General features: G+C 49.1%; 1 protein-coding gene across 1 annotated transcript; it reads right to left on the bottom strand.

Moving 5' to 3' along the window:
* Window positions 1–322: 322 nt before the first annotated feature.
* On the bottom strand, window positions 323–9376 carry LOC136549590 (F-box/LRR-repeat protein At3g26922-like). Its single transcript, XM_066540928.1, has 5 exons — window positions 8414–9376; window positions 8295–8326; window positions 3208–3307; window positions 810–3069; window positions 323–714 (listed from the first exon to the last, which is right to left on the bottom strand). The coding sequence occupies exons 1-4, from the start codon at window positions 9323–9325 to the stop codon at window positions 2698–2700; spliced, it is 1416 nt and encodes a 471-aa protein (XP_066397025.1). The 5' UTR covers window positions 9326–9376; the 3' UTR covers window positions 323–714; window positions 810–2697.
* Window positions 9377–13555: the final 4179 nt, after the last annotated feature.

Consider the following 13555-nt stretch of genomic DNA (forward strand, 5'->3'; position numbering starts at 1 on the left):
TATTTCTTTTTTGTGCATTTATATCAGAAACACTGTCCTACACTCGTACTCCTTGTTCTTTCCCATGTTCTCCACGCGATTAGGTCGATTTTTAAAGTGCAGAAAGATTGGGAGTTAAGATAGGAAGTTGTTGGAGACTAGTTTTATTTGATCCTGCCAAAAAAATCAAATTTGAAAGTGGGTTTTGGAAACTCTTGGAGACGCTCAAAGAAAGCCCAAAGAGCCATCAGAAAACAAAGGAACGAAAAAGTGAACAAGCAGGATTTTCAAGGACTCCAAGGTTACCAGTACATAAGTACTTCAACGATGCTTTGGATCAAGGTGCAGTGAGGCGGCGGACCTCCAAAGCTGTCATGAAGAGCAGGACTCTTCAGGGCTGAGATCACTTTAGCTCAAAGTCGCACACATGCCAGGAAGCCTGAAGGAGGCGCAGGGCAACAGGAGGAAAGCGGATAAGTGTATTGCCCACGAGGTGATGCAATTCCTATTATAACCCTAAATATTCCTGGAATATAATTGTCATTCCAGAAGCATTTTGTCACCGTGTACTATAACTGAAGAAATAGAGAATGATGAACCATGTTTCTTATCTTGACAATTTGTTTTCTGTTTGAACTGAATGGTCCTCGAGGCCTGAAACTCTTAAACTCGGAGGGCTCCACTCAGGCCCAGAGTGACCAACACAGCCGTGCTCAGGTGGCAGCTGTAAATTTCCTAGAATCACTAAAACCATATCAGAGAAGTCTCAGACACTGCTAGAAAAAATGAAAACATTATATTGCAGACTATTGAATCTTAAACAATCATACCATTAGATAGCATAGCAACATCATGGTGTAGATAGCACATAGCAGCATGGTCCATCCGAATGGAATGAGCAGGACAAATGTAATGAACAGGACAAATTGTGCTCGTGCAGAGCAGATATCAAAATTCCCAAGGCAGTAAACTCTGAATCACCATTTCTCAATCACAAACAGAAATAATGGACATAATTTCACCCCGGCTGTATAGAGCTGAATAACGTCACTGCCAAAAACTGTGCACATGTTCAACTGGATGACAATTACAAGTAATAATTGTAACTGTTAGCTGGAAAATGATCCATTACTAGGCACACAAAAAATATACGTTGAAAGGGACGCAATTACAGATTTTAAGTTTCTTTTTCTGATCCTTGATAAGTGGTTTGAATCGATGTCCAGGACCCATGCTGTAATTTAGTTACACAATACCAGCTCTTGCAACATTTCTGTTTGATCCAAAGGATAAATTGACACTAACTTATTCCAATTATGTTGATCTGAAATTTTAACAATCCTATAATTCACTATTCATACATAGGAAACATCCAAAGATATGTTGGGGAAATTAATAAAAAACAAGTTTACTTTTCCCCAACCTTTTATATCTTCTTTCAATAAAGTCACTGAAATCTAATTAATTAAAAGTGCTGACAAGGTAAAGTTTTGTGTACACAAAAAAAAAGGAAGCAACAGATAAATGAAACTAACCCCAGAATATCACATATGCTTTTGTAACCAAACAGCTAAGACAAGAATTGCGGTTGCTACCACATAAAACAGTATATATGTTTCCCCAAAAGATTGACTTCTATAAACAGGCATGCAAAGTTAGCTGTTGCAACAAAATTGCACACATACTGACACTGTTTGCAACTCCAATACAGTGATCACAGATTTGCAGTAACTTTGCTACTTTAGTAACAAGATTATGTAACAAATTGAAAAGCAACAAATTAAACGCTATGAATAAGAGCAGGAAGACTAAACTCTGGGCATTAGACATAAACTTATCCAAAAAAAAAAATCTGAATTATGGTTGACATAAGATCGCTGCCAAAAACTGTGCAATGCTCAACTGGACGACAATATAAGTAATAATTATAACTCTGTTAGCTCAAAACAATAAATTATTATTTACTAGGTACAAAAAATTATACATTGAAAGGGACACAATTGCAGATTAAGTTTCTTTGTGTGATCCTTGCTAAGTGGTTTGAATCATGATGTCCAGGACCCAATGTTGTAATTTAGTAACACAATACCAGTTCTTCAGTGCAGATGATTAGCATGCAACGCTTCTGTTTGATCTGAAGGTAATAGATACTTCTAACAACAACAACAACAAAGCCTTTATAATAGATACTTCTAAATTGACATTAAATTATTCAAGTGATGTTTATTTGAAATTTTAACAATCTTATAATTAACTATACATATATAGGCAATATCCGAAGATATGTTGGGGCAATTAATAAAAAACAAGTTTACATTTCCCCAAACTTTTATATGATCTGTCAATAAGGTTCATGGAATCTAATTAATTAAAAGGGCTGACATGGTAAACTTTTGTGTAGACAAAAAAGGAAGCAACAGGTATATGAAAACCAACACCAGAATTCCACATAGGGTTTTGTAAGCAAACTGCTAAGACAAGAATTGAGGCTGTTACCACACAAAAACAGTATATGTCTACAAAAGATAGACAGGGATGTAAAGTTAGCTGTTGCAACGAATTTGCACACATACCGATACTGTTTGCAACTTCAATAAGAATATGCAAAAATTGCAAAGCAACAAATTAAAGGCTATGAATAAGAGCAGGAAAACTAAACTTTGGGCATTACACATAAAGACAAGACAATCTTCAGAATGGGCACTGAATCTTCATGCATCATCTGCAGAAGTGGCTGTCAAAGGGATCATCCACCCACAAATCATGTGTCCTCTTGTAGTGTTCGTGTGGAATCAAATCAGAAACACCTATGAATTTAAACCGAGCACCTTGAGAAGCTCTTTTGTCCAGTTGAAGCCATCTGTGTTGATTAGTCATCCAATTATCACTATTGGTAGTGTTGGCATAACCGGATCCAAATACCATTTTCTTTAGAACTTTTGCATTCAAAACAAAGAACTTGGCAAAGTCAACATCAAGTCTCATGCCACGATAATTCATCACCACTTGTCTAAGATGAGACTCAAGGCATTCAACTGGATCCAGTAGATTATAGCTCCGTTTATTTTTCCTACTCTTCTGTAGGTGAGACTGGATAATAAAGAAAGAAAACAATATGAAAGCAGTTACTAGGTATGCAGTCAGCAATGTCACAAAGTGGCTCACTAGATTATATTATGTCTCAACTGTTCATATTGGCACATGAAGCAGGCAAAGACAAATACTCACCACGACATACAGCTTCTGCAAGCAGGGGAAACACTTGAGGAAGTCAACAACTGAGTCCAGATTAGGCCCCCAAGACTCAAGGGCCAAGATGGTATGGCGCCTGGTCTTGCTACGCAATGCGTACGGAGGAGAGTGGAGGGGCTGACTCTGGCGCTGGCGGCGGCGAGACGCCGTGGCTGCTCTGGAGGAAGCGAGGGAAATAGAGATAGGGTTAGGGTGCCAGGCGCCCAAGGGTGTCAAGGTGACACAATCCCAGGCTAATCTTATTAAGTTGCAACGTTTGACTCTTATACAATCTGACCCAACAACCGGACGCTAGAATTAAGGAAACTTGTAACCAAATCAAATCTAAACAAACTGATAGACCCTTGGCCCCTGGCCGATGGTGCCCGTGCTCAGGCACGATGGTCCCTGGCTCGACGTTCATACGTCTTGCCGACCATAACATCTCTCCCCCCCTCGGGAAACAGCTCGTCCTCGAGCTGGAAGGAGGGATGGGCTTCGCGAAACGCTGGTACCGGCTCCCAAGTTGCTTCTGACACCGGCATGCCCGCCCATTCGACGAGGACGTGCCACACGCCGCGGCGAAGTTCTGAGCGGAGAACGCGTTGTGGCCTCTGCAGCGGTCGACCGTGGCGAAGAGGAGGCAGGGCCGGTGCACTGGAGGGCGGTGTACCCCTGAATGGCTTCAGGACGCCGACATGGAAGACATCGTGGATACGTGCGCCCTCGGGAAGCTGAAGACGATAGGCCACCTCGCCGATGTGGCCGGTCACCTGGAACGGGCCGGCGTACTTGGGCGCCAGCTTGCCCCGGCCGCCAAGTACCAGATTCTTCGTGTGGCGGTGGAGCATCCTAAGGAGCACCCAATCGCCGACGGCGAACTCGAGCTCACGGTGGTTGGCGTCGTAGAACCTGCGAGCGTGCTCTTGAGCTTGGAGAAGACGAGCACGCACCTCCTCAAGGAACTCCTCCCGGTTGGCGAACAGGGTGTCCACCGCCTCCGTGCGCGCCTGTCCCGGGGTGTAGGGCAGCAAGTCCGGGGGCGACCGACCGTACACCACCTGGAACGGGGAGGTCTGGAGCGCCGTGTGGTAGGCTGAGTTGTAGGAAAACTCGGCCCATGGTAGCCAATCCAGCCAGTCACGCGGGCGATCACCTGTCAGACACCGGAGATACATGGTAATGGTCTTGTTGACAGCTTCGGACTGCCCATCTGTCTGCGGGTGGAACGCCGAACTCATGCGGAGCTTGACGCCGGCGTGACGGAAGAGGTCGCGCCACACATGACCCGTGAACACCGGATCACGGTCGCTGACGATGGACTCCGGGAAGCCGTGTAGCCGAACGATGTCCTGGAAGAAGGCGCGGGCCACCGACGAGGCTGTGTACGGGTGGCCGAGTGGAATAAAATGAGCGTACTTCGAGAACCTGTCCACCACCGTGAGCAGAACGCTCTTGCCATGGACCTTGGGCAGGGCTTCTATGAAGTCGAGGGAGATGTCCGCCCATACACGCGATGGCACCGGCAGGGGCTGCAGTAACCCGGCCGGGTGTAGCGTCTCCGTCTTGTTCCGCTGGCACACCGCGCAGGACCGCACGAAGTCGCCAACGACGCGGCGGTCGTGCTCCACGAAGAACTCCGTGCGGAGGCGGAGTAGCGTCTTCTGGATGCCCTCGTGGCCCCCCGTGTGGGCTAGCTGGAGGACGTCGTCGAGGATCAGCGATGAGCTGGGCACGAAGACGCGCCCCTTGTGCAGCAGCAGCCCTTCGCAGACGCACCAGGAGTCACCGTGGTCGCCGGCGGCCACGGCGTCACGACGCGCGCGCAGGGCGGGGTCGGTGTCCACCTCTCGTCGCAAATCGTCGAAGAGTCGGAAGGTAGGCACCGAGACGGCTGAAAAACAGGCCGTGTGCGCCCTGGAAAGGACGGACAGCAGCGGAGCCTCACCGTCCCGCCTGGAGAGAGCGTCCGCGACGACATTGGAGCGGCCGGGCCGAAACTCCACCCTGAAATCATATCCAAACAACTTGCTAATCCATTGGTGTTGCGGAATTGTAGATAGGCGCTGGTCCAGCATGAACTTGTGGGCGTAGTGGTCCGTCCTTACGACGAACGCCCGCCCCCAAAGGTAGGGCCTCCAATGGCGCACCGCCTGAACAAGCCCGATCAACTCGCGCTCATACGCCGCCACTTTGAGGTGGCGTGCGGCGAACGGCCGGCTAAAGAAGGCTATGGGCGTGCCATCTTGATGCAGCACGGCGCCGAAGCCCGATCCGGAGGCGTCGCAGTCCACGACGAATGTGGCGGTGAAATCCGGCAGGTGCAGGACTGGTGCGGCGGTGAGGGCAGCCTTGAGGGTGGAGAAAGCGGTGTCAGCCGCGTCGGACCACTGGAACGCGTCCTTGCGAAGCAGCTGCGTCAGTGGCGCGACGATGATCCCGTAGTCCTTGATGAACCGCCGGTAATACCCGGCCAGCCCGAGGAAACCACGTAGGCCGCGCGCGGCGCGAGGGCGCGGCCAGGACTGCACAGCTGCCACCTTGGCCGTGTCCATAGCCACCCCCTCCCCAGTGATGACATGGCCGAGGTAGTGGACCGCCGAGGTGGCGAACGCGCACTTGGACCGTTTGAGGTGGAGCCGGTGCGCGCGGAGAACGTCGAGGACCGCGCGCAGGTGTCGGAGATGCTCCGTCCATGAGGAGCTGTAGATCAGGATGTCGTCGAAGAAGACGAGGACGCAGCGGCGGAGAAACGGCTTGAGGACGTAGTTCATCAGCGCCTGGAACGTGGACGGTGCATTGGACAAGCCAAAAGGCATCACCAGGAACTCAAAGTGTCCGTGGTGTGTCCGGAACGCCGTCTTGTGGACATCTGCAGCAGCAACCCGCACCTGATGATAGCCGGAGCGCAAATCCAGCTTAGTAAAGAACTTGGCGCCGTGTAGTTCATCGAGTAGCTCCTCGACGACCGGGATTGGAAACCTGTCTTTCACCGTGACCGCATTGAGGGCCCGGTAATCGACACAGAAACGCCACGAGCCGTCCTGCTTCTTCACCAACAGCACGGGCGCGGAGAAGGGTGAGGTGCTGGCCCGGATGGTCCCTTGCCGGAGCATCGCCTCGCATTGCCGCTCGAGCTCGTCTTTTTGGAGTTGGGGGTAGCGGTACGGCCGGACCGCCACTGGCTCGGTGTTGGGCTTCAGATGGATGTGGTGGTCGCACGCCCGGGCCGGTGGAAGCCCCTCGGGTTCGGCGAACACGTCCTGGTAGGCGTCTAGCAGCAGGTCGAGGAGGGCGCGCTCGGAGCCCTTGTCGATGCAGAGGTTTGTGGTGAACAGGGCCGTCGGGGACGCCGCGGCCGGCGTGCCGACGCCGGTCCACACCACCCAGCGACCACGGATGGAGAGCGCCATGCGCAGTGTGGTGAAGTCCCAGAGGATGGGCCCCAACGATCTCAACCATGTGAGGCCGAGGACCATGTCGTACGGCGCCAAGGGAATGGAGAAACAGTCCACCGTGAACCGCTCGGTGCCGATCCGCAGCTGAACGCCGCGCGCGAGGCCCTGGCAGTCGACGCGGTCGCCATTCGCGACGATGACGTGGGCGCCCGCGCTGTCGGAGAACTGAAGGCCGGCGCTGCGTGCTGCCTCAGGGTTGATGAAGTTGTGTGTCGACCCTGAGTCCAAGAGTGCCGTGAGCTCATGGGCGCCAATCTTGACGCGCAGCTGCATGGTGTCACGCGCCCGAATGCCCGTCGCCGCGGACAGAGAGATCATCGGCTTTTCCGGGTCGAATTGGGCCTCTTCAGCCGGGTGCGGCGCGTCATCGAGGTCCTCCGGCTCCTCCACGATGTAATCGGGAGCCTCCAGGTAGAACAAACGGGCACATTTGTGCCCGCGCGCGAACGGCTCGTCGCAATTGTAGCAGAGGCCGAGCTTTCGGCATTCCGCCATCTCCTCGGGTGTGAGCCGCTTGAATGCCTTGGTGGAGTCGGCCGTGGTTCCCGGCGCGGAAGCTGGCATGGTCGCCGGAGCGCCCCCCGGACGGCGTGCGGCCCGCTGGGGAGCGGAAAGGGCCGGACGTTGTGGCGCGTTGCGACGTTCGAAGGCTCGAGCCAAATACATGGCGTGCTGAAGGTTCTGGGGCTGGTGCATCTCAACATCCACCCGAATGTAGTCAGGGAGTCCACCTGTGAAGAGCTTGGCGCGCTGCAGCGTGGTGAGGTCCCCCGCGTGCGCTGCCCTGGCCTGGAACGCCTCCATGTATGCATCCACGTTGGCGCCGAACGGCAGCCTGGCCAAGTCGGCCAGGTGGTTGGTGTTGAGGGCAGGGCCGAAGCGCTGCAGGCAGTATCGACGGAAATCCGGCCACGTTGGGCGGCCGATGTCGGTCTCCAGTACAAGGTACCACTGCTGGGCGACTCCCTTCAGGTGATATGAGGCCATCCAAACCTTGTCGACCTCCCGAGTGAGCTGTCCGAGGAAGAACTGCTCGCATTTGTTGAGCCACCCCAAGGGATCATCGCGGCCATCGTACGTGTCGAAGGTGATCTTGTGGTACTTCGGCACAACTGCAGACTCCCCTTCCGATGGCGGCGGCGGGTACAGTTGTGATGGGGCCACGTGAGCGGAGGCCGGCAGCGGCATAGGAGCCACAGCCCCGAACCCTGGAATTGGCGACGGGGAGGGCGGAAACCTGATCTGCATGATCGGCACCCCCCCCCCCCCCCCCGGGCGGTGGCGTTGGCGCCTGGTGGTAAGCCGGCGGTGCCGCGGCCGGGTGCTGGGGATGTGGTGGCGCCGGAAGGGACAGCGGCATGGACGGTGCCACCGGTGCCGAGGCGGAGGAGTCCGCAGTGGCGGCCGCGATCTCCGTGATCACCGGTGAGGAGGACGCGGGCAGGCGAGGGACGCCCCCAAACCAGGGCAAGCCGAAGTGAGGGAACGGCGGTCTGCCGTCGAGGGCCGAAAGGCGCGCTCCCTGATCCGCCAGGTGGTTGTTCATGGCGGTCATCTGAAGTTGCATGATGGCCAACATCTCAGCGATCGAGGCCAGGGTGGGTAGCGACGCGGGCGGCGTCGTGCATCGAGGCTGTCAAGCTTAGGGCAATCATTTTCTGGACAAGAATTAAGAGACACCAAAATTAGTCACCAACAAATATAAATCCAGTATACAAGACGGAAGAACTGAAGCCTGCTGGTACCTGAAAAACAGTGGTTCCAAGATCAAGTTTAGTGATGACATTGGACAGCAAGCCCAATATCTCTAGTTTTCGCGCCCGCACGACCCAGATTGTTGCCGGACCATCATCCGGGTCAATTGGTAACAATCTTTCAAGGCAAGGGGCATCTTCTATGATAAGATCTTGAAGTATGATATGATTTTCTACTCTCTCCCGATCGGGCGAAGCCATGATGCCAATGCTCCTTAGAGTGGGCGAGTTAATGCGGAGGCGACCAAAGCCAACATTCCCATCCAGCAAGAGGCTCTCAAGAACAGGGCAACCACAGAGCAGGCTGTGAAGAGCATCTTCCAACACGATGACGTTATTCAAGGTGAGCTGTTTGAGACAGAGAAACTTGAGCAATGGCGCCATCTCTCTTGCGAAATCGCAGTAGCCAAAGTCGGCAACACACAGGGTGGGCGCGAAGCGTAACGCGGACGGCGGTAGCGGGTAGGGCAGCTGCGGGTTGTCGATCTGGTAGTGAAACTCGATCTCCCGGAGACCGGTGAGGGCCCGGGAGCGCAACCAGCTGTCGATTTTGGCGTAGCGGTCGCGGAGGCGGATGCCGGGGAGGGCGAAACGACGGGCGGGGCCCGAGTGGTCGGAGAGGATTTTGGAGACGAAGATGATTCTCTTCTGGTCCTGGCCGCTGAGGTCGCTGTCGACACCTAGGTTGAGAGGCGCGGCACGCCAGAGAGGGCGCCACCGGCGGGAGAGGATCTGGGTGCGGGCGCCGGCCTTAGTGGGGAGGAGGGAGAGGACGCTGCCCAGTACCTCATCGGGGAGCCAGCTGATGAGATCGAGGCTGCTTTCGCTCACGCCATTGCCACTCCCCAATGGTTCTTGGCCTAGATCGGATTTGCGCTTTTTAGCGGCGGACGCAGCCTCCATGGGCGGCGGCGGCGGCGGCTGGCGAGGGGGAGGGTTTGGGTGAGCGATTGGGGAGTGGGGAGCGATGGGTTTGATTGACATACCATTGGCGTGTCCTTAAACCCGGTCAGATGCGTTTATTTTTTTTATCCGGAATAGTATTTTTCTCTCATAAATTTATCCAGCATTTCTCTAAATTATTCAGATTTCTTCAGAATTCAGATAAGCGAACAGGCCCATAAGACGCGAAGGCTTTGGTGGCGCGAAAACCCAAAAGCATTTTCTCATACAAAATAATTTGCGCGGGAATTATTTTTTCTGTATTTATTTTTCCAAAAAAAATGCCTAAGAATTACTGAGCTAGTGTACACCTATGTCAATCCTGCATTTCCTATGGCCGGCATTATCTCAACTATTTAAAATCTCTTCTCAACTTAATTATCCTATAAAACTTTTAAAGGCAAGTAGTGATGTAAACAGGTTTGTCAGATTTATCGCATGTTTGTTTGAGCTTCTGAGAACCTTTTGGACTCAATTTTTGATCTTTCAAAAGAAAAAAAAAACAGAAGGGGAAGGCTAGAAATTCGCTATAGCTTTTGGCTTATGAAAGCTGTTTGGCTTTTGAAAAGTTAAAAAAACTAAGTCCCAACCAAACAGGGCCTTAATTTTTTTAATGTTTCCGAACAACCCACCTTTCATCAGTAAGGGCAAGAATAGTGTATAATGACTACTTGGTAATGAATGTGGGCCCTATGTCGATAGTAAATAGTTGTATCAATTATTTTTTCTCCATCGATAGCTTCTCTTTTCTCATTGCTTCCTCTCTCTCTCGATCACCACATCCATATGGATGTCTCCTTCGTTGCCATGACATCGACACTTCATCCCCCCTCAAGGTCTGCTTCGACGGGCGCTCCCTACATCTCAGAGCACTCGGTTTGACGGGGATGGCTTGTCTCGCTAGAGCTTGCATTGGGAACTCCCTGTTGGGCGGATCCCCTGCCACTAGCTCATCCCACACATGCGGTTGTGGCCTTTTGTTGTCGCTTGGTCCATGTGCAGCCATAGCCTTGGTCGCCATGGCAGCTCGACCCTCACGCCTCCATGGCCAAGGCCGAAGATGCCGCCAATTCATGGTTCCCGTGTTTGTCAAAACGTGTCTAAACAACCATCTACATGCGTTTAGATGCTAAACAGTGGGTCAATGTACAATTTGGGTCCTAGCCACTGGATTAAACATTAGACTCGCCTCTATAGTCAAACTGGTTTAAATGATAGCATTAAATGGTAGCTAAACAGGTGTAAACTAGAAACATATGTTTAAATTGTCATTTAAGCGATAAACCAAGAAAGTTTGGGTGCTAGACAAACTTTTTGGATAGGTAAAACTAGGCTTCATGTGGGTGGGGTAGGGGGAGGGGGAGGGACTTTGATGCTATTTAAACGATGTCTATGTGACTATGTCATGTGTATGGTTGTATGTATAATTGTTGATCATAGTCTATATCGAATTATGTAACTACGTTTATGTCTCATATTGTACTTAGAAAGTTATATAAAAATTATACTATATGTATATTTATTGCTACAGTGCAGATTGTTTAAATGGTCTAGCCGGTCATCTAAACCTATAGTGACTCATCGTTTAGCGTGTAAAATAACACTACTTGATCCACACATGGCCCTGGCCTCCTCCGCTACCACTGCTCGATCCGCATGCACCATGGACCCATGGTCGTGGCCACCACAGCCACCGCTGCTCGGCCCGTGCGCACCTGTTCTCTACTGTTGTTGCTTATGCTACGAGGACGCCCGTAAAAGAGAAGAGAGGAGACAGGAAAGTATCTTGGGCATTCTCTGTTAATGCTGCATTCCATTTGCTCTTACTACCACCTCTGCGGTGTATCTTGTTAGCTAGAAATCCTTACTACCAGCCTGTTTGCTGGTTGGTTTCTAGGCTGATAAACCCAACTGGTGCTGGTTTATTATGAGAGAAAAATATATTAGTACAGAAACGGGCTTTACTCCCGATTGGGAAACCCCTTCAGTCCTGATTTCCCAACCGGGAGCACGAATCCAGAACTAAAGGCCCCTCCTTTAGGCATGGTTTCTCGCCCGGGACTAAAGGAGACCAACCGGGACTAAAGAGGCCCCCCGGCCTGGCCACGTGGGGCGGCCCTTTAGTCCCGGTTGGTATTACCAACCGGGATTAAATGTTTCCTTTTTTTGTTTCTATTTTCAATTGATGATTCGTTTTGGTTTTCGAATAGGTTTTTGAATACATATTCTACGCTGCTATTAATATACGTATTCTACACGTTTATAATATTCGAACATTTTGTACAAACTAAAGTATAAAACTAACATATATATTACATGCATATACATATATTGTATGTTATTTTATGTACATATAATACGTATATGTATACGTATATATATTACAAATAAAGCTTGCATTGTATATTGTATCATATTCTTGGGATAACAAATTCACTCCATCTGGTTTGGCTTCCATGTTTCATTGACGTCATTGTAGAACTCGCCGGCGAGGTTGAAGACCTGGTCATTAAGAAATCCTGCTATGGTCTCTTGAATTGCTTTTAGTTGGTCACGTCGTATGACTTTTTCCTTCAACCATAAAGTCTTCAATAAAAGTTAAAGGAAAAATATTAGTATATATATATATATATATATATATATATATATATATATATATATATATATGTGCTGGTCATGTGATTACTTATATATAAGAGCAACAAAAGAAATTGTGAATATATGAATATATTTATATAACGTACTTTGAGGATCTCTTCAGGAGTTCTTTTTGCGTACGCCATGATGAACTCGCAAACATAGTATCCGCAGTAGTTGTTCCCCTGTTCTTGCCTCAGAACCCGCTTTTATGAGAAAAAATATCCGGTGAATTGAAAGCATGCATGGTGTTAATTGAATTATATATATATATATATATATATATATGTAGCTAGTACTTACTTTTTATGCGATTACATCCAGTGGTGCTTTGTAATGTTTCATGTGGTGTTCCTCAATGAAATTTTTCTAAACACTGAGCCCAATAAAATAAAAAATTAATTTGGCTTTTAATAATTGTTGCAGTTAAGAGATCGGGGTATATATAGTTGCTAGAGAGATCAAATTACCCTTGGATAATATCTATCATGTCTTGGTACTCTGTTTCCTCTTTTCTTAACGAGTCTAAGATGCTCAACCGACTATTGGCCATATCGATAACCATCAATATCCAGTGATTGCTGCATATGTTTTTATACATAAATATGATCGACATTAACTAGAGTCAACATATATATATGGGAGTTAGCTTAACTAATAAGCAAATAATTGAACAAATGTCCATATGATCGATATTAATTATTTAACACTCACTTGAAGTTGTAGGGGAAAAATATGTCCTTGTTTTGTTGGTTCACTAAGAACCTCATGAGATTTTTCTCGAGTTCAGCTTTCCATTGAGGCGGGGGGTTAGGGTGTTTGAATACGACATTTGGATCAACGAAACCAACATCATTATCCTTTCTCTTTCTGAGTTCTGTCATCTCATATCTTCGTATATAAAAATATAGTGTGAGGATATATAATTTATATATATACATGTAGCTTTATATATATACACTTTAATAGTAAAAAATAATCACACTTACAGACAATAGCAGCTAATGAGACTTTTGTCGAGAGAGTCCAAGTGGCATAGTTGGTGTAATTCTACAAACTCGACATATATAACGTCATCGCCACGGAAGTAATGTTGGTTTCTAACTCTAACAGGAACAAAGGCCTCTCCCCGTTCACACACCGCCATGTACCACTTGTTTAGTAGATATATTTGCGTACCCAGTTCACTTAAGGCCTCAGGGTTGTATAGACTCTTTCCATGTTCAAATTTCTTCTAATGATCCATTTTCGGAGCAGATGGTCCTTCAGCGAGCACTTGGGCAAGGTCCAAACCAGTTTCCTCGTAAAACCGAGCCAGCTCCTCAAAATCGACGTCTAAGTCTAAGTTCGAACCATATTCATTACGAACGACAAGATGGGGGACTGATTGTTGTGATTGTTGTCCGAGTTGTGCAACATCTTTCCCTGGTCTAGTCTTTTTCTACGCCGCCTCAAATGACTTGGTGAGAGAGCGGTCGTAGTCCGATTTTGGCAGGGTCTTTTGAGATTCCCGCTTTTTCTGGTCCACCTTCTTTCTTAGAAGATCTGGAGGTA

This window comes from Miscanthus floridulus, chromosome 4 (assembly GCF_019320115.1).
Source record: "Miscanthus floridulus cultivar M001 chromosome 4, ASM1932011v1, whole genome shotgun sequence".
NCBI lineage: Eukaryota > Viridiplantae > Streptophyta > Magnoliopsida > Poales > Poaceae > Miscanthus > Miscanthus floridulus.

Excerpts from the sequence above, each read along its gene's own strand:
- LOC136549590 (XM_066540928.1), bottom strand. The coding sequence starts at position 9,325 with ATGGAGGCTGCGTCCGCCGCTAAAAAGCGCAAATCCGATCTAGGCCAA. Across the intron at positions 8,327-8,413 it reads TTGGAACCACTGTTTTTCAG|AAAATGATTGCCCTAAGCTT; the intron begins GTACCAGCAGGC and ends ATTCTTGTCCAG. Across the intron at positions 3,308-8,294 it reads CTAAGCTTGACAGCCTCGAT|GCGCCATACCATCTTGGCCC; the intron begins GCACGACGCCGC and ends TAGCAAGACCAG.